The sequence below is a fragment of the Stegodyphus dumicola genome, chromosome 6 (genome assembly GCF_044657685.1).
Source record: "Stegodyphus dumicola isolate Sdum_Otavi_A_Nest chromosome 6, ASM4465768v1".
NCBI classification, from domain to species: Eukaryota; Metazoa; Arthropoda; class Arachnida; order Araneae; family Eresidae; genus Stegodyphus; species Stegodyphus dumicola.
In genome coordinates, this window is record NC_140773.1 from 107,367,088 (window position 1) to 107,389,967 (window position 22,880).

The window sequence follows — 22,880 nt, forward strand, 5'->3', positions numbered from 1 at the left end:
ATTATGATAAAAAATGATTTAAAATGAGAAATTTTTCAATTTAAATGTAAAATAGGAGTAAAATGAAAAATAAATGTAAAATTACATCACAGTTATGTATGAAAACTACATAACTTCATTAAAAAAATAGTTATTTTATCTGGTTGTAAAGAGTGTTTTCCGCTAAAAAACGTATTAACGTGTATAATTCTGACACAACGCTATAGCACAATTTGCCACTTCCGCCTAGGTATAATAGCAAATTAACAACACAAATCAAATCAAACTGTTAATGCAACGAAAGTAAACAAACGCCAAGAACTAACGCTGTCACCCACATGACGTCATGCGTATGTGGCTTAACTTTCTCCCTGCACTGCGCATCGCTCTTGGGCCCCCCCTGTGTTACTACATAGAACTCTTATATTGCTGTACATCTTTGAAGCCATTCACATCAGGCCAAATGAAAGGAAACCTTCTTCCGTTATGGTTTTCAGATTTCTACAAGATTCAAGGACTAAATTGCTTTTACCTGTTCCCATACCTGTCCTAAATATGCTGTTAACCAAACGCTATAGGTATTCAGAATTTTAAATTTTCTTATAATCATACAACTGATATTACTATAACCTTACTAGACATATATTTTGTGTGCATGAAAGTATTCTTATGACAGCTGGGAGAATTCGAAGTAAAATATGAGACTATTCGAACTAAAACATATCAATGAATACTTAGAATTTCAACTTATATTCAACTGCAACGATGAAGGTTAGAATCTATTCTAACCTCCTTGACTGCTACCCAAAAATTTCTGAAAACTGAATTTCAAACGGAAATGCTGTTAATATTCACCACTAGGTTTCGCTAGCGTCCGGTTTATTAGTAAACAAGTTGAAAAACGTGTAGCGGTGGTAGCGGCTGGGGAATATTCTACTAATTGTACTATAATAAGATTGCTGTGTCGTAACGGTAAGTTCCTTAAAACTCTGTTAATAAATATGAATAACGTATTTTGTTTTGGTTCGCTCACTATAGATGGAAACTTTCTCATTCCTGAACATTTTTTTTTTTGTAATCATTCGAAATTTCACCAGTTTTATTGCTGGAAGAACGTATTAGTTGCTAGGCTGCATTGGTAGATTTAATTTATTTCATCAGGTATAACTGTAGCAGTATGATGTTTTTTTTTTTTTTTTTTTTTCTAATGCTTAATGTAAGATGGTCAGAAATGCTTCAATTTTGTTCTGCTTCTGCGGCAGGATATTTTAATACAAATCCCAGTCACGCTTAAGAGATGTATCTTAACATGAATGAGTTATCTGTAATTTATGAAGTTTTAATTTAAATTATGTGATTCTAAAAGCAGCAAATATATTTTACCTGTTTGAGATACATAAATGAATTTTGGATCCAAATATTATACATATATGTAAAATAACAGAAGACATTTCGGTTAATCTTTGGATTATGGTAACTCGGCGATTTTTTTTGCGAAACTTTGGCGACCAACCCTGTTACAGCAACCTACTAGTTTTGTTTTGGACGTCATTTTGTTTTCACGAAGTAAAGGCATTTTTTTACTCAACATTTTTTCCAATAATCTGCTAGCCGAATTACGCTTATAATAGAACTTTTATGGAACAAAAATGCTTAATTATGTCGAAGATTAGGAGCGAAATTGGGAGAAAGTGCAGAATCCCAAACTGCTTGCCGTGTTTTTAAGAATTGCACATACACGGTATCATCCATGTACACGTCGACCTATTTCCACTTAAAAAAACATCCCAGAATTGCACAAAAATGGCATTGTGCACACTCTTGACTTTATCCATGTACACTGCTCCTAGCTAGTAACCTTTATCGCCTTACTAAAATGTCGCCAAAGTACCTGTTACCATATTTCAAAGATTAGCCGACATTTCGCATGTCATCTGTTACCCAAAAATTATGTAGTGACCCCAAAATCACTACATAATTTTCTTAACATTTTAATTTTGTGGAATTCTTGAAATGATGTGTACGCTTTAGAAAATCACTATATGAGCTTTTACGAAGTGTTATCTATAATAGTTTTATCATGGCTTGAATTTTAGGGAATTTTTGTTAATCTTTGGATTATGGTAACTTTTCGATTTTTTGGCGACCAACCTTGCGACAGCAACCTGCTAGTTTTTGTTTGGACACCATTCTGTTTTCACGAAGTGAAGTCATTTTTTTTTTTTTACTCAACATTTTTTTCCAACAATCTGCTAGCCGAATTACGTTTATGCTAGAACTTTTATGGAACAAAAGTGCTTAATCATGACGAAGATTAGGTGCGAAATTGGGACAAAGTACAGAATCGCCCACTGCTTGCCGCATTTTTAAGAATTGCACATACATGGTATCATCCATGTACACTGCTCAAAAAAAAAAAAAAAAAATGGGACAGTGCTATATCTCCTGTTCTACTGGGCCGAGTGACAAAATTCAAATTGCGTTCTTCATATCTCGAAAGCGCGACTTAGGATATATATTAGATTTATATATAGCACTATTCTAACATAGGTATTTTGACACAAAATCGGACTTTTTCTGAAATAACATACCAATTTTTTTTACATATTTTGATTCTACGACTCAAATTACGCCTAAATATGAAATTTTGTAAAATTTGGAGCGAAATTCACAAATTTATGTTGCCACTTTTTGTTCAGTTTGCGCCAAGAATAGTTCACTTGGCGAATGTCTTAATATATGGCAACCTTGTTTCCTTTCCCGTGAGAGGAAAAAAAGTCACCATCATTCTTTTTTCCAAATAATATTCTTTATATATTTTTTATTATAACTGTTATTATTTTAAGTAATTTTTTCTTTTTCGAATTTCATTTTAATTGTTTAAGTTGCATTTTTTTCTTCGAATAACTGTTTTAAAAATTTCTATTTACCTATTCAAACTGCGTCAATAACGGTGCAGCGTTTATTTTTTTTTTTCAAATAGTTTTCTTTATATATATATTTTTTGTCATAGTTATTATTTTAGGAAATTTTTAAATTTTTATACTTTTATTTTAATTGTTTGTGTTGCATTGTCTCTTCAGATAATTGTTTTAAAATATTCTATTTATTCCTTCGAACTGAGCATTTTAAATATATTTATTAATATAAATTTTCCAGAATTTGATTTTATTTATTTGAATTGCGTTTCTTTCCGAAGAATATTTTGTAACCCAGACTATGATGCATTTGAAAACTGCATATATTAAAAGAGAAATTACAGTAAAGCACAGTTAACACGCCTTTCAATGTTCCATTCAGAAAAGAAATATGTAAATAAGAGGGATGTATAACGGACATTTTAACATAGGATGACTTGCATACACTGCTTTAAACAGTTTAATCATTGTGCCCATTGCTTTACACAGTTTTATCCTACATTTGGTTTCTTAAAATGTTATTCATATTTTAGTGAAATATTTTATTTTTGAAATCGCAAGAATCAAATATCATAAGATTAAAAAGTTTTAAATTAAAAAAAAAAGTAGAAATATTAAATTTTACGCAAAATTTTATTTTTTCTTTTCTTTTTCTTCAGGCATTCTACTTTATTCTTGCTCTTTTTCTTTAGGCATTCTGCAAGTATATTAAAAAGCATCCAACTTTTCGAAATAATCTTGGTATTTCTGACAATCATTTTAAATAAAGTTATCGCCTTCCATTTCATAAAGGCAAACAAACGGCCGAGCGGTAGAGAATCGTTGAACACTGGTAGTTCACTCCGGGGTTCGAATCCCGGTAAACGGGCTGGTTACATGGGCGTTTTCGGGGATTTTCTCATGTGTACCGTGTATGCTAGCTGGTTTCTCTTAGAAAGTTCATCACGAAGTATTTGGTCAGAGCCTTTATCAGTCTTTAGAGGCTAAACATTTTGAAGGTATGAGATGAAAGGAAAGTCTGGTTTCATCAAGAGGTTTTGGTTTATTTAATTATACCTAAGGGAAGGGATGCCTTCGTGGTGGACTTTCTAAGGGAAACTGGCTCGCATACATGTTACATATGGGGAAAACCACGAAAACGCCCATGCATACAGCCCATTCAAGGGATTCGAACCTCGGACCGAACTACCAGTGTTCAGCGATTTACCGCTCAGCCGCCGTTTCATCAGGAGGAAAAAAAAACGTCGGTTGATCTTTACATTATGGTAACTTGGCGTTTTTTTGGCGAAAATTTGGCGACCAACTCTCCTACAGCAACCTTCTATTTTTTTTTCCCGCCGCCATTTTGTCTTCACGAAGTAAAGACATGTTTCTTTTCTTTTTATCTACTGAACACTTCTTCCAACAATCTACTAGCCGAATTACACTTATGCTAGAAATTTTATCTAACAAAACTGCTTAATTATGACAAATATTCACTGCAAAATTGGGAAAAAGTGCACAATACTATACTCCTTACGCGATTTTCAAAATAACACATACAAATAACCCATGTACACGCCGACTTATTTTTACTTAAAAAAACATCCCAGAATTGCACAAAAATGGCATTGCGCACACTCTTCACTATATCCATGTACACTGCTTTTTTTCTCATAAATTAGAAAAATTTCACTAAAATACATGACAATTTTCTCAATCTTTAAACCCGGTAAAAAGAACATATATGAAATTACCTGATCGCGAAAAAGTATTTACCCTTTCCAAATATGAACATTTCCACATATAAAATAAATAAAATATCCAAAAACTTTTACCTCTAAATCATCTATTACATTATACACGTCACCAACGAATTCATACCGCAAGCATTACAAATACTTAGTATCAAATATTTAAATTATTGCCATGCACGTTTACTTCAACTTAAACGTATACCAAATTCCTACAAACATAAAATTCACAAAATAACTATTATTTAATTAAAATATCACTAAACCATGTACACGGCGACTTATTTTTACTTAAAAAAGCATCCCAGAATTGCACAAAAATGGCATTGCGCACACTCTTCACTATATCCATGTACACTGCTTTTGTCTCATAAATTAGAAAAATTTCACGAAAATACATGACAATTTTCTCAATCTTTAAACCCGGTAAAAAGAACATATATGAAATTACCTGATCGCGAAAAAGTATTTACCCTTTCCAAATATGAACATTTCCACATATAAAATAAATAAAATATCCAAAAACTTTTACCTCTAAATCATCTATTACATTATACACGTCACCAACAAATTCATACTGCAACCATTACAAATACTTAGTGTCAGATATTTAAATTATTTCCATGCACGTTTACTTCAACTGAAACGTATACCAAATTCCTACAAACATAAAATTCACAAAATAACTATCATTTAATTAAAATATAATTAAATTCAAAAACACTATTTAAAATATAAATGAGCACACACATTAAATTAATACATACATAAATACCCATTTCGAATTCACTTTAGTTACGGCCATGGGATCCAAAAATTCACGAACACTGTTTCACACAACACAGAATAAAGCCAAATACAAAATTTCCAGATTATTTCCCGATTTCCCCCCTTTTCCGATTAAAGAACCGTAATTCGTCCATTAATATCACATGACATATCCCATGATCTCTCATTTCCCTCACACAAAATAATGCGTAATCGGAACTGAGTACTGCTCACATTATTACCAAAGTCCCAGGTAGTAACCTTTATCGCCTCCAAAATGTCGCCAAACTACCAGTTACCATATTGTAAAGATCAACCAAAACGTCTTTAGGTGACATCCACATACATCACTGGATAAACTCCTGAATCTTCAAATAATTCGACTGAGAAAATCATGAGATTCTCCATTTATGATACGATATGATGTTCTAAAACGTAATTTAAATTTATACAACCATATAGTCTACAACCAGTTGCTCTTCACTTTAATCTGTAATGATATCGTTTTTGTTTTTTTCTGTTAACACAAGCTCAATTGATGGTATTTGGTGGTGGTGGTGTACACGTCCAAGTGTTTTCTCTTTGAACACCTAAATTCTTTGAAGTATCCTGAAGGTATATTCAAAGGCGTCCAACATTTTGAAACACCTTGGTATGTCTGACTGCCAAATTTCCCTGCAAATTTTTTCTTACTTTTCTCCCTAATTTTCTTCTTTCCTTCTACAGTTATTTTCAGTACTCACACAAAAAAATTAAGATTTCTCGATTCCTAGACTTCCATAAATTTTACATTGTTGTCATTTTTTTTAAAATATCAATTGCATCAACTGCGTTTCAGCTGAAGACAGCTTTTCATTTTCTAGACATTTTAACTATAAACAAAGTATAGAGCAAAGTCCAAAGCATAAATATTTTAATTAAAAAATTTTTGCTAAATGACAAAGAAATAAAACAGTCCAGCAGGGTTTATTCTGTACCACCGAGTGACCCGATTCTTATATCGGCAGAAACAATCTAAATCATATTAAAGATCATGTTCTTTTATACAATCTATAACGCGAGAGAAAAATTAGCTTCTTAAAACAGTGTTTCTAAGAGGATTAATATAAAATATTATATTTAAATATATATATATTTAAAGCTGGGACTTGAACCAAACTGTCAGACTTTTAAAGTTTAATTTACATGGTGGTTATAATTAAAGTTCCAATTTGAAATGGTCATAAACGGAAAACTACTGGACCAAATGATATCAAACTTGGGAATCGTGTAAAGGAGGTTATGGGAATTTATTTTCCTCGAAAAAAAAAAAAAAAAAGAGTTCAAAAACTCACCACCAGTGGAAAAATGGCGCTGTATACAATATTGGTAAATGAAATAAGACATGAAAACATGTGTTTAATAGTTTCCGAAACGTGTTACAAAGCATGTTCAATGTAGCGTCCAGCATTTTCCGAGAGCAAGTTAAATCCTGTTACTGCATTCTTAACAGCTGTTCTTAGCATATCAGGAGGAATGTTACGGACATTTTTCATTTCTGCCAAATTGTTTAGAATATCACCATAAACAGTGCTTTTGAGATAACCCCATAGCCAAAAGTCACAGAGATTAAGGTCTGGTGGGAAAAGGGGAATTGTCGGCCTATAAGACGTTCATTCGTGAAATGTTTCCTAAGTAACTGTGCGACACACGTGAGGTGGGGCCCAGCCCTGCATAAAAATCGTAGTATCTAAAATGCCATGTTACTGCAGTTCCATGCAGTTCATGTATCACGAAACATTTTAACATTGACTCTAAGTGAGCTGCAATCACAGTGGTCCAGCTGTCGCCTGCTCTTCAGAGAAAAATGGTTCAGTTGCTGTAATTCAATACTAAACGGTGTGGAATGACTGCTATGCAATCGAATGCAGTAGGAGAATGCAATGGAACTAGATAGATAACATGAGGGATTTCTTTGGCCCAAATCGATTAAAAGCGTTTTGAATCAGTATCTTCATGTTTTAGTGCCGAATTCAGGCTTAAAAAATTACAAATTAGCGATCTGTAAGTAAACGATTTCCAGATTGTACACACTTGTGCGAGTGATTTGCGATCTCACATTTTCTAATCGCTAATTCGTGGTTTTCACGGACGAATTTCTCACTTACACGGATGGCGCACTCGACTTTTATCGAATTCAACGCTTTTAAATAGTAATTTGCCTACTTCAAAGTTCTTAAGGGTATGCAACATGTTAAACCCGTGTAACAAAAGGTTAAGTTAGATTCCGACCCATATTTCGTTTAACAATATTGCATACAGCGCCATTTTCCCCCTGGTGGTGAGGTTTCCAACTTCCTTTTTTTCGCGGAAAATAAATTCCCATGACCTCCTTTACATGATTACCAAGTTTGATAACATTTGATCCAGTAGTTTTCCTTTTATGACTGTTTCAGTGTGGAACATTAATTATAACCACTCTGTATATTATTAAATATTAATTTGAAGCTATGCGTTATATGTATACCAAGCGTACATTTTTCGCTTTTATGGAAAAATAAAGAATCAAAGCAAATATACTTAGGATAATGGACCTTAGGAAAAAATTTCCCCCCTCCCTCCGAAAATAAAATATTGAAACTTTGACCTTGAATTTATTGGATTATCGAAATATTTAATTTGACTTATCTTCTAAGTCCTAGTTCCGACAACAACTCCGTCAAAACTTCCGAATTACTTAAGCTAAAGTAAAAGATTTAGTATATATTCACTGTATGTTAATAAAGTAATCAGAGTGGAATAAAAATAGATTATAAAATTTACGCTGATGCAACTTTTTGTCTGACCGCACAACATGTAATGGAAGAGAAGGCTTGTAGAGATCTGTTTTTGACATGCCTCTAAAAGTAGATGTCATACTCCTTTTGTCTCTTCGATGTCAAAAAACTTTCCTTTGAGAGGCAACTTTAGTTTTTGGGAAAGAAAAAAATCACAAGAAGACAAATTTGAAGAACATGCAGGACGATTGAGTACACATACTTATTTTCGGAACACAAGCGGTTCTCCGACTGGTTATTGAATAATGAAAAGATGCATTGTCATGCAATACAAAACATTTGGAATAGGTTTTCTGACTGAAAACGTAAGATTAAAAGTCATCTGCTTAATTCACAGTCATTTACAAGTCAACTACTCGGGCAATTGCAGAGTCGTTTTGATCTTGAGCTTGTAAGACAAACCTAATATCACTGGATTTAAACACTTCTTTAATCTTCCAAGAACGTTCCTTCTTTAGCTCATATTCCAAGAATATTAAGTGAATACAATTATTGCAAAAGCAATTGAATATTCATTTGCACTACGGCTTGGTAGTTTACTAACGAGTTAAAAAAACTTAAATTCTGCTTTTTGTGTCTAACAATACAACAATATTTTAAATATTTAGAAATAAAATATTAAATTGGAGATTTAATTGGAGCCTCACCAGTTGCCTAGCATTTGGAGATTGTTAAATACTAATTGTTTGTTGCGAAGTCTAACCCAGGCTGCATAGTTGGTTTTCTTAGTTTTCTAGGTTCTCTTTACAAAAGTTCTGTATGAAAGCATCTTAATCAAATAGCTCTCATGTTCTTTCTATGTTCAAATAACCAACTAACCTAGTTTAAGCGCGATTTCTAAGTGAAGTTACTAGCAAAACCCGAATACTCATTAAAAATCATGTAGCTTGCCAATCAGGAGTAACATGAAAGATGCGGCGCCAATAATTGAATTGCTGCTACGGTACGCTGTTTTTAAACTTAGATAGTCATTCCTTAATTAAATAGCCCACCAGCAGCCGAGCGGTAAAGACGCTGAACACTGGTAGTTCGGTCCGAGGTTCGAATCCCGCGAGCGGGCTGGCTGTATGGGTGTTTTCGTGGTTTTTTCCATGTGTAACGTGTATCCGAGCCAGTTTCCCTTAGAAAGTCCTCCACGAAGGAATCCCTCCCTTTAGGCAGATAACATTCGTGTGTTTTGCGATAATTAAATAATCCAATCCAATCCTTAATTAAATGTAATTGATTTGTAACTTCTACTAGAGCTGACGGTTAGAATTTTGAAGTGTAAATAAATAATATTGTGTGCAATATTTGCAATTTATAAGAAGGATTTATTAATAACCGTAATAATTACTTATTATATTACTAATGATTAGGATTCAGTTCTTGACAATTACATTCTAAATTAGAATTTTAAGAATATAATGAAAATACGCTACGCACAAAAATACATTTTAAGATAAAAAAATGAGTTGATTTTTTATGTTTTAAAACTTCTTGAATTCATTTAATAAACATCGTAGCCTCGTTGTTAATTGAATCCAGAATGTTGGGTGTCGTTTATATAATTATTCTTACTTGTCCACAGAATCTGCTGACTTATCCAGCCATTAAGTAGCTGCAGATCATTTCTACACAACCACCGAACTTCCATTAATTCAGTCTCTAGAGGGTTGTATGTTTATATCATAATTTGACTTTTATAAAAATGATTATTCTAAATCTTATGTTTCTATAAAAATATACTGTGCTTTAAAAATATGTATCAGCCGCTCTTTCAGCCACTTCAAAAGCAACAGTTTGTTTTTAGAAATAAATTATGCAGTTACTGTCATAAAATTCAAATAAACATCAAACAAAAATTCTCAGTTTTAGACAATTCGATTTAAACGAAGTAAAGCAGCAGACGATAAAACGCCGAAGGTAAAAATTTACTCATACAAAAATTTACTCTAATTTTTTTTAAAGATATAAAGAAATTAAAAAAAATAGTTAAAAATTTGAATAATATCATCTATAATTTAAAAAAATAGCTTTAAGTATAGTATTAATAAATATTTATTACGCATCATTGAGGGAAAAAAATGTCATATAATTAATTCTCCGTAAAATTTTACTTGAAATTAATGGTTAAAAATAGCTGTGGCAATTCAGTGTAACGAAAATCCATAGACCACATTTGGCGTTATTATCGTTGAAAAAAAGATGCCAAATTTCAAAACTCGAAAATATGTAAATTCATGTATATCTTAGAAAATTTTGAATAAAAAAGCCTAATTTTTTGCAGTTATGCTTAAAAATACACCTACTTTAAGATGATGGTAAAAATTGTATAGATTATAATTCAAAATTTTTTACGAAAAATTTATAAAAATTATTTTAAAATAGAAATTTTAAAAATAAAACACAAAAAAATGGGTAAATTTTATTTGGAATGAACCTAAATTTCGAAATGTGAGAGAAAAAATCAAAAAAGTTTAATAAAAAAAGAGATATTAATAAATATTTGCCAAATTCAATTAACATTGAGGAGCTAAAATTTTGAGAGCTAATATTTTAAAAACTACTCGTACGATTTTTACAAAACTTGGTATTCTGTTATAATTTGAGTCGTAGAATCGAAATATGGAAAAAAATTGGTATGTTATTTCAGAAAAAGTCCAATTTTGTGTCGAAATACCTATGTTAGATTAGTGCTATATATAAATCTAATATATATCCTAAGTCGCGTTTTCGAGACATGAAAAACGTAGGTTGAATTTTGTCAATCGGCGCAGTAGAACGGGAGATATAGCACTGTCCCATTTTTTTTTTTTTAGCAGTGTACATGTCGACCTATTTTCACTTAAAAAAACATCCCAGAATTGCACAAAAATGGCATTGTGCGCACTCTTGACTTTATCCATGTACACTGCTAAAGTTCTAACTAGTAACCTTTTTCGCCTTACCAAAATGTCGCAAAACTACCTGTTACCATATTCCAAAGATTAGCCGGAATGGTCTAAGATTTTTCTGAATATTAATTTTAATTTTCCTATGAGTGTCAAATAAATCCATGAAATTTTCCCCTTATTTTTAAAATTTTTATTGTAACTGTAAAATTATTACATCATACTTAAAATAATTTTAAGACTACTTTCCATTATAATGTTCATGAGAAACAGAATACAAATAAATCGTATTCTAAAATCTAAAAGAGAACTTGAATTATTCTACTATGCTAGATTTCTGAAATACTAGAAAAGTTCATCTTTCAGAATTACATGAAGTTGTTGTCAATAAGTACTGATAAGCAGATCTCGAAAAGCCCTTGTCTAAAAAACATGCTACATAGGAAAATCTATGTGTGTGCATTACAAAATATTAAAATGTAACCCATTTAAATTTAAATCCTGATCTTGCATAATGACATCAAAGGAAATTGTATACATATTCTTTATGTAAATGAGTGGCTTGATGATAAATGGATCTGCCATATATAACTTGTATATTTATGTATTTCATATGAAATAATCTAAGTATATATTATTTGATATGATACTGCACACATATCACCAAATGTGTTTCTTATGTTTATTACAGTTCTTATGTTTCTTATGTTTATTACAGACATAATTTAATGGTTGATGATTTAATTTATTAATCATCATTTTAATATCCAGGAATTTTTCAGAAATGTATGAAGTAAAATTATTAATGCGAAATTAAACTCAGTGATTCAAAATATGTTTACATATTAATTTCTACATCTAGATTTCTTGCAGATCCCTTATAATTTTTCATGGAACATTTGTTTGTGATCATTCCTGCTATAGAAGTGCAATGAGTTGCCGCCTTTTCGTGGCCTGTAAATAATTAGAAAATACCCGTCTGATTTTACCTGATTACCTGTCTGATTGATTTAGTGTACATTAATCACTTGAATGGAATGGGAAAATTTTGTGGGATTGTTTAGTAAAAATATGGGAGGAATTAAAATTAATAAATATAAATAATATTACCTACCAGCAGTCTGTGGAATGTATTACATTATATTTTACTATATTATACTATATACCCATTATAATCCTGATTCCCTTCTCACTCTTCCCCAGTGTCCTTAACACTGGAATTAACCCAGTCTAGTATAAATAGTCTATAATTTATAAAGTGGGATAAAACAGCTTCTAGAGTACTGAGAAAGATGCATTTCAATGCAGATGGATTACTATGTGTACAATAAAAGCTTAGGAAATGCAGAATCCTGATGTGTGAAAATTCTGGGTAGCTGAGGATATAAGAAATGCAAATTAGAGTAGAAAAGCCTTGAATGGATGGGAAAAAAATGTCTAATATTATAAAAATAGACTTTATTTTTTTTATTAGTTTGAATATATATGTCCACATTTAAATTAAATGAGATTTCAGTAGAGATGGCTTAAGTAGAATTATGAAACATTTTATGGGATATTAGATTAGTATGCATTTACACTAACATGGAAATGTTATATATCTTCTGTTTATTTAAAAAGAAAAAAGAAAAAAAAAAAAGTGTAATGTGGGTTCTATGACAATATTTAATGTTTTTAATTAGATGCATAAACTAAAACCATTTTCGGAACTACTCTGATATGCGCCCTAAAGTCGCCAAATTTCTCGCCAAACATTTTTGGCAAGAAACTCCACGTTGGCATATTGCTATCTAAATTTTTTGTCTACATTTCGAACTTTAAGCCTAAAACGTCTCCAAAAACACGATTTTTGCGAATGCAAAAACCACGTTTTGAACACACAATTTAAGCTAAAAATCCGAAACAAAAACAAAAAATTTAGATAGCATAACCGTAAAGTTTCTAACCAAAATATTTGATAAGAGTATTTAATAACCCTATTTGATAAGAGTCCATGTACACAGCGATATTTTTTAACTTAAAAAAAATCTATAAATGGCACAGTCTAGGCAACGAACGAATCTACGCCTCGCTTTAATAAATTAACATACACCTCGCTTTAATAAATTAACATAACAACAATAAATTTCAAAGAATACCATGTACGCAGCATCCTGTTTAAACTTAAAAAAACATCTACGAATTGCACAATTTAGGCAACAAACGAATCTACGCACACTTCATTTTAATAAATTAACATAACAATAAATTGCAAAGAATACCATGTACCACGTTCTGTTTCAACTTTAAAAAACATCTACGAATTGCACAATTTAGACGGTACGCACTAATCAACAAAATATCTAAAATAAATTTCAAACAATTAAAAAAAAACAACAATAACGACAGAAATTCATACTAAAAACAATGAATACAACATTCTACAAAATAAGAACAAGAATAAAATAAAATGCACGTACCATGAATCAATGCTTTTTCGAACAGCAGAAATACCAATTTCATACCGCCTTTAACATGCCGCCACGTAATCACTATCGTATTTATATGGCAGCCAGACACACTATCCAGAAAATTCATACTGTGGTTCACAAAAAAATAAAATAACAAATAATCACAAATCCCTACTTCTATCATGCACAGCCACTAAAAATAATCTCCCAGACCCTCTTTCCACACCTCCAAATACCCACTGCCCCTCAACAGGATGGCCACGACGATATTTCCTTTTGCCGAACTTCATTTCAACAACTTTCACCATTTTAGCTTCTCAGACACAGAGCATGACGCGAAACAACGAACTCCAGCGAAAGATTTTTCATCGTCAACAGGGTTGCCATACAACACGCAATCGTGCCAAAAACCAGCACAGAACACATATCGCCACATTTGGTGAAATTAGGGCATATATCAGTTATACCCCATTTTCTTTAAATCAGTTGGATTAAAAAATTAAAAAATAATATTTTTAAGATATGCATCTATTTTTAAATAGTTTAGTTTGTTTATTAATAACAGATATATTCAATGTGATAGAATATCTTACGTTTTTCTGAACCTGACCAGCAATAGACTCGATTGGAAACGATGCAAAATCATGTTTTGAGACCAATAGCCCTTTCGGGTTAATAATTATTTATTATTTAAAAACATTATGGCGAATTATTATAAGTACTGTATTAGAATTCATTGTAATTATAATATAATGATAAAAATTGTACAATAAAATATAATTAAATAATTAATAAAATATAATGAAATAATTATAATAACAATTACTGTACAGTAAGAGTTATTTATTATCCTCTGTCATAAAATTATATATATATATAAAGCAAAATTAAGTTTTGAAAACACTCATGTTTTTACCAATATAAAAATAAATACACAAATATGCAAAATTTATGAAACAGTTAATTACATATAATGATCAGTGTACTTATCTTTGATTACTTTAAAGTAATTTCTTTCTAAATCTATGCTCTTTGAATTCAGCGAAGATAAACAGGGAAAACATAAGAACAGAAAATATCCCTACTACATGATTCATATTCATCCCCTCTCCCATTTCGTGAATAAACCTTTTTGAATAGCATGTGCATGTTTATGCTTACACTCACAACTGCTATGGTTATACTATAGTTAGATAACCCAGTTACACAAGTTATGGACATATATAAAAAACTTAAATTGCTTATCATTATTTTTCATGTTGTGTTTATCCATTTTCACATAAGTTGCACATTTCTTAATGCCAGGACTAGCATTTCTTTTTCACAGAAATAGCATGCATGTTTTGAAAACTGCATGCTATTCCTGTGAAAGCAAGTCCCAAATTTTAATAATTTTTTCCTAAATATGATTAAAAAACAGATAAATAGCAGTTCACTTATATTGTTTTTTACATAAAGCCAAGACGAAGATCTTATGACTGGGTTGTGATGTAATGCTTATCCATTCTTGGAACAAAATCATACTACTTGGAGACATATTTGTTTGATTCAAGTCATGATCCTGTTTGTTCTTCATGATGGAGTTAATCTCTTAATTGATTAATTTCTTGTTTAAAAAAAGAATAAAAAATATTCCAGTTACTTGAGTTTTCTGATTAGTTGAATGCCAGATAGTCAGACTTTTTCTGTACTTAACCATTCTAGTTTTTCAGTGGTATTAATTATATGTATCATATATGACTGTTCTAAAACTAACCCGAAGGCAGAATTTATACATGATTACTTACAAAGAGTGCTGCTTTGGCGTTCTGAAAAATTAAAAAGCAAATTGTGGTAGATCTTCTAATTGTAATTTTGGTTTTAGTATTGTGCTGGAATTCTGCTTTATCATTTTTTTATATATTTTGTTCCAGTTATGTCTCTTGCTTTTAGCAGTAATGATGCTGAAGCAATTAGCCGTAAAATTCCCATTAATGAATCTGGAAAAAGAGATCATACTTTCTCTCTGGATGATGTTTATGAAATACCTAGATGTGTAGACTGGATCAAGAGTAATTGCTTCTCTAAAGTAAGTTGATTTTTAAGATTATGCTATCAAAATTAATAATATGTATTCTAGTTCAATAATTTCGAAAGCAAAAATTTTACTTTTTCATGTCAGCAAATGAAAGGTGATAGTGCATGTTAAATTTTTAACAATAAAATGGTTGGTTACTCTGATGTCATAATGTGTGAGGAATTATATCAAAAACAAAAACTGTTTAGCTATAAAAATTTCTAGTTTCTTATTATAAAATCGTATTTATCAGAAATTTAATATAATGTATATATTTTCTTCATGTACGAGGCATATTCGGAAACTAAGTACCATTTTGAAAAAAAAAAAAAAATAGTAAAACAATTTTTTCGAATCCAATTTTATTTTTACATGAAAATACATGTCTTAAACTATTTTTCAACATAGTTTCCGCCAATGATCAAACACTTGTCATAGCGGGTGACCAGTTTTTGTATACCATTGTCAAAGAAACTTCCCGCCAGTTTCAATAACCACAACTCCACAGCATTTTTCATGTCATCGTCAGATCCAAAGCGCTTGCCACCAACCTCGCGCTTCATGTGCAGGAACAACTGATAGTCGGACAGCGCCTAGTCCGGGCTGTACGGCTGGTGATCGAACTGCTCCCAATGAAACTGTCGAATTAACGATTGAGTGACACCAGAAGTATGGGGTCGAGCATTGTCATGGAGCAACACAATTCCTTTACTGAGCATTCCTCTTCGTTTGTTTTGAATGGCACGCCTTAGTTTTGTTAAAGTCTCACAATATCATGCCGCATTAATGGTTTCACCTCTGGGAAGAAATTCAGTAAGCAAAATGCCTTTCCTATACCAAAAGACAGTGCACATGATTTTTTGTGATGACATTGTCACTTTGAACTTTTGTTTTTTCGGAGAATGAGTGTGTCTCCACTCCATCGATTGTTGTTTCGATTCTGGTGTGAAATGACACACCCAAGTTTCATCACCTGTCACAGTTTGGTTTAAAAAGTTTTCTCCCTCATCACTGTACCGCGTGAGAAATATCAGGGCACTACCAAGTCGCTTTGTTTTGTGAACATCAGTGAGCATTTTTGGAACCCATCGGGAACACAGTTTGTGATAATTCAAGTGGTCAGACACAATTTCGAACAAAATAGTATGTGAAATTTGTGGAAATGCCTCTGAAAGAGTTGTCATTGTGAGGCGTCTGTTCTCGTGAATTGCTTCATCAACATTCCTTACCAAATCATCGGTGACAACAGAAGGCCGACCACTCCGAGCTTCAGCGTGGACATTTGTTCGGCCTGCATTAAACATTCTTACCCACTTTCGCACCATTCCATCACTTATCGCATATTCACTATAAACTTCTGTCACTTGACGATAAATTTTGGCCGGTAGAAAATTCCTCGCCTTCAAAAATTTAAATAACGGCATGAATCTCACAGTCAACAGGAGAACTAATTGTCTTAAACATTTTGAATGTGCACAGCAAACTGAAAACACAACGTAGAGCAACCAAAATGGCGACATTTGAAAGTCAGTGAACAAGAAAGACTAGTGCGCATGCGCGGGACGCCTACCACAGCGCTGTGACGGCGCTAGAATGAAACGGTACTTAGTTTCCGAATACGCTACGTTATTTCTCACATTCAAATATTTATCTTTTCTATCCACAGACTTTGCGATTTCCTCATGTTAAGGCTGTTTAATCACTAATTGACTTCTATACTAGTCTTCAACCCGAGATGAGAACACTAGATATGCTAGAAAGCATGCTATTCTACCGAAGACTATAATTCTATCATTTCTAGCAGCTATATTTAGAAATTAAACTATGAAATATGAATATTATTGAGATAAGGGATCAGAAAAGAGAGCTTAAAGGAAAGAACATTTCACCCCTAAATTTTGATTAAAAATGTAACAGTATACATATAAATCATTTAATGACCAATAGGAATAGATCCTGTTTTTGACACATTTGGTGAAACTGCATATTACCTGTAACTTAACCATACTCTGTCTCTTTTGGAGACAAGCAACAAAATAATCAATTACTCCTGACTTGAAGAAATTAAAGTAATTGTTGTGGAGTATTTTGCTCAATAAGGAATTGCTGACAGCCAAATTACATGAAGAGTAAGAAGTGTCTCTCTACCTTATGTTCCACATGTACATTTAATTTGTAGGTTCTACTTAAAGTGTAATTATGAATGTTCTTGTTAAGCTATTTATGTATTAAACATGATAGAGAGGGATCCAAATAATGAAAATGTTAAATTAATATGTAACATAAGTATTAGAAATAAAAAATCTATTTTATCCTTTAGAAATATATTTCTAATGCTACCTTTTTGATGGCGTTGTTCCGTTTTAAATAGCATGTTCTATGAGTATTAGCACTTTACTGAAATTAATTATCCAGTGTTTCTTTTGCTATTATTTATACCTTTTCTTATCAAAAATGAGCTCTGATTTATCTTCAGAACCATCTACATATGTGACTTTTAATTGCAAAATCAAATTTCTTGATTTATTCTTCTTTTGTTCTGATGATTTTATATCTTTAATTTTGCATTCATAATGACTACAGCCTGGATTTAAAGTGATAACTTTAAATAAAATAGTTAAATAAAGCTATGAAATAAAGTAGATAAACTAGTCAACCTTAATTTTGTTAGAGGACAGGAGTAAATAAAGAAAATGATATCACCTTCTGTATTCTTTATATTAAACCAAAAATTTTCATCTTTTAATAACATTTAATTAATAGCATTTTCTAATTACAATTTTTCTTTATTTGTTTGTTGCAGGAATTTAGAGTAACCATATGCTTATTAAAAGAAACATTTATGATTACATATTAATTTAGATATTTTTAATTATAGTATTTACTTTTTTTCTGTTCCAGATTGCTTTACAGTTTCCTGATTATTTATTGGAGGATGCTACTAATGTGGCTATAGAACTTGAAAATAGTACTCATAAAGAAATAGATATTCTTGGAGATACTACATATGGAAGGTAATTAAATTTAATTTTCTATTAAAGTCTGTTGTTGTGACTTACTTCACTTGTCTGATAGTGACATGTCTTTCCTGACAGTACTACCACCCAGAAGGTGCCCAAGGCACCTATAAAGTTACCACCATATTTATGATAATCAGGCACCACCGAATTTGCCCAGTTCCATCCCAATTTTGAGAGAGCAGCACGAATCTGTCTTTTTTATTCCTCTTCTGACAGTTTCTCGAGTAGATTCATACTGAAAATTACATTCTACAGTTTTATATTTCTTATGTAAATATTTAAAATTATCAATTAAAAGGATAAAAGTATTTGACAATTTTCAATCAAGATAATGGAAACAAATATCATTATTAAACATAAAATTTTAATTAATGTGTCTTTCAGTTTTCTAAAAGGTTTTATATTAGTTTTTTAATGAATCATTAATTTAAATGAAATGTTTTTATAGGCAAAAGTAAGTTCACCACATTTCATTATATTGAGCACCACCGAATTTATTCCACTGAATTATATTTTTCTATTTTAATGTGAGAAAAAAAGGAAGGTTCTTAAAATAGAGATATTTATTTCATATGTAAACAGATTTTTCATTCATCTCACTAAATTCTTTTATTTTATAGCTGTTGTGTAGATGAAATTGCTGCTCTGCGTGGATCAGCTGATGCTATCATACATTATGGACGTGCATGCCTTAGCCCAACCAGTCGTTTACCAGTATTATATGTATTTGGAAAGCATTTCATTGATATTCAAGATGCAACAAATGCTTTTAGAAGTCTGCTTACAGATGTGAATAGTTTAATTATAATTTTGTACGAAGTGACATATTCATATGCTGTGGGTAAGTTTCATATACCTCAGACTAGTAAACATTAAAAAAAAAATATGTTACAATAAGTAGCTGATTTAAGGTGATAAGTTAGCTTAGAAAATGCATGACATTATCTAATTTTTGGTATTTGTTTACTAATTGGTACCTGAAGATACTTTGCTATCAGTACAATCCATAGCAGCTTCCAGAGTTGCTCACGGAAGAATTAAGTCTTTGGTGAGCTTCTAGGATTACTGCAATATTTGAAGGAAAATAGAGATGGTATTATTGATGTAGAGTAAGGTAGGAGCTAATTCATAAATATCTGAATTTTTTTTAAATCACGTTCACTTTTTAATAGCTATTATGTCTACCAGATGGCAAAAGATGCCTCAGAATTCTGAATACATAACTCTTCTTTTGAACTTGCTCAAAAGTCAGCATTTTGCTGACCTATTTACAACACATTACTTCTACCCTGAAAGAAAGGTAAACGTTAGGCTTCCTGACATGAGTGACTAGATCTTGACACGTGAAATCCTGTAACTTTTTATCGAGAAGCTATGCATATACAGAGATTGCCACATGTTATAAATGCTCAAATTTTGCAGACAAATGGTAAATATGCTGTTTATTTTTCTTAATAGTTCAATATAAAGGATATTTGTCATTCTGTTATTTTACTGTTTATTTTAATTATTTGTTTGTATACTTTGATCATTTTCTTGTAAATTTGTAAATGAGAGAGAATCTGTATTTTGAATACCTTTAAAATCTATTGTACTTAGCACTTTTGTTTTAATTTATTTGTCTCTCTATATATATATGTACATATAAAGCCATAAAGTAAGAAATTTAGAACTAATTTTTCACAAGGACCAAAAATTGAAATTCATAAGTAACAAATCCCAACAGGATACTTTGTTTCTTTCATGAAACCAAAAGTTTGACTTTCTGCATATTAAATTCATTATATACAAAATTTTCTAAAACTGTTAAATAATATATAATGTAATAAAAATGATGCTTTGTACAAGATATAAGTTTACATACAATTTATTTCCTTATAATTTTGTAGAGTTAGGGGAAGAAGTGTGGTCAATATTTCCTTTGAACTTCCCTTATCAGGCTTATTCAGATATTATAATAAAGTTACAAAGCAAATACTATAATAAAGTTATTAAATATTATAATAAAGTTATATTGCACATGCGCACATGTTACGGGGCCCCTTCTTTTGAGCTATGGGGACATTCGTGTCCAGGTGGGCTGAAGGGAGCTTACAATTCTTATATGCACACATGTGTGTATTTACAATCGAGAGATGATAAACTCAATAATTGTTGCAAACTAGCTAACAGGAAAACATAAATCAAGACCAAAACAAAATGACGTAATAAAATAACATAATAAATAAATAAATAATATGATATAGCAAAAGGGATAAAGCGTAAGTAGGGAGCCAACCTAATTTAACAGAAATAAAAGCAAATATAAATAGTGGCATATTAATAAACTTAATTTACAGCAAGATGGTTTAAATTCAGCTAGAACACAAAATAAAACATGTTAACATCCATTATTTTCATTTTTATTTAATTATTTATTATTAATTGAATTTAATTAATTTGCTTTTTATTTATATTTTTTCATGAATTTGCTTTATATAAATAATGAGAATATTAATATCTTTTACATGGCATATAATGGGCTTTTGTCAGTGTGAACTTTTATCAGTATTTATTTTATCTGTGTGGTTTTTTATAAATGTATGCTTTCAAGTACCCTCACAGAAAGGAGTTCCTATATGCAAGAATGGGAGGAATGAGCTGATACTTTCTTGACGTGAGATCAGGCATCCTGAAAATATTTCATAGGCATGTTCATTAATGTGCTTGCTGTGTGTAATATAGCACTATCCTAATAGGAGCTTCGGAGAAATATCCTATTAGGAGCTTAAAATAGCGCTATCCTATTGGGAGCTTTGGAGAAATAGCTCCAGATAATTTCTATTAAAGTTTAAAATTTGGAGTTTCAACCTTAGCACTTTGATTTGTATGCAGTTAATTGTCTTAAATATGTAATCTAACCATATATAACTAACTAGTTATTTCTAGTAATTGAACTAATTATTCTAATAATCTAACTTATTTTTACTTCCTTGTACGAAGTAAAAAGGAAGTATTGTAATCGCGAATAGTTCCAGGCAGCATATTTCAACAAAAATATCCATTGTGACCGCTAACGAATGCAATTTAACGATGTTTTTGCGTGATATCTGTACATAAGGACAGAATAAAATACTCTTTTCCTTCAACAAAATTATAAAACTGATTTAAAATTAATTCTGAAGAGAATTTTTTGTGGCGTCTGTACGAACATGCTTACGAACGTATGTACGTACGTATCTCGCATAACTCAAAAACGAGTAGCCTCAGAACGTTGAAATTTTGTATATAGGACTGCTGTAACATGTAGATGTGCACCTCGTATTTTGGTTGCAATCAGCTGCGCCAAACGTATATAAATATATTTATATATATATCCACTCTGTTACCCGGCTCAGTGATCTCAGTTTCTTTACTCTTATATGCTTGTCAATTGTACATTTCTTGCTTTAAAACTGATTGTATTATGTTGCTTTTATCTTCCAGTTAAGGTTTTTATGCCTTTAGTAAATCTGTATGCAATATTTTTAGGATTATCAACAATTTTAAAGTTGTCTAAGTGCCGCTAAGCCTTTTTTTTATGTCAGCCATTGATGTTTACATTTGAAACCGAAGACTAGTGGATTTATTGCCAATCTAGAGAAACTTAGCTTCGCAACAACAAAGATAACGCATTCATTTATTATTGCCAATTAAATCATGCTTAATTCTTTCTGGAATATTTTCAAGGAAATAAGTGTTTAAGATTTACTTTGTAATTTTTAATATAGATATTTTGAGTTTTTATGTATTTTTGCCTTCTTGCAAAGTGAGAACTGAATTAATTAAATGAGAAATACTGAATTGTCTGTAAAAAACTGTTTTTTTTTTTTTTTTTTTTTTTTTTTGCTTAATTTCTTTTATACATCATTCTAGTATTTGAATAGAACACGTGGCAATGATTAGATAATTCTATTCTTTAAATGATATAAATTTTGTGCATTATGAGTTATAATATGAACAAAATATATAAGTTAACATTTATATAATTATTGGATTATATTACAGTTAACTTAGTTTCCATTATATAATTATTATATAAGTTAACTGTTATATAATTATTAATACTGTTAAGTGAATCTAGTGCCAGAGTGTCACTATAGTAAACAAATACTAGAGTGAATTTTAAAGAATGCATTTATTCTATTGTGGTTTATGCTCTGTCGGCAAAGTAGATTTAATTCAATCCAATAAGTTTAAATGAAATGAAAAAAAAAAAAATTGTATAATTTAATATTCCGTACAAGGA

General features: G+C 31.0%; 1 protein-coding gene across 6 annotated transcripts in view; it reads left to right on the forward strand.

The window, feature by feature from the left end:
- Nucleotides 1-408: 408 nt before the first annotated feature.
- Nucleotides 409-22,880, forward strand: part of Dph2 (Diphthamide biosynthesis 2) — a 58,185-nt gene continuing 35,713 nt past the window's right edge. Inside the window, exons 1-5 of one of the 6 annotated variants that reach the window (XM_085818783.1) lie at nt 905-951; nt 9,785-9,871; nt 15,451-15,605; nt 18,495-18,607; nt 19,234-19,454. In XM_085818783.1, the coding sequence (XP_085674909.1) occupies nt 15,453-15,605; nt 18,495-18,607; nt 19,234-19,454 (487 nt within the window). In that variant the 5' untranslated portion in view covers nt 905-951; nt 9,785-9,871; nt 15,451-15,452. Of the gene's footprint in view, nt 558-801; nt 952-9,784; nt 9,872-15,450; nt 15,606-18,494; nt 18,608-19,233; nt 19,455-22,880 lie in introns of those variants that run through there. The other 5 variants (XM_085818780.1, XM_085818781.1, XM_085818784.1 and 2 more) reach the window with 5 other exon arrangements.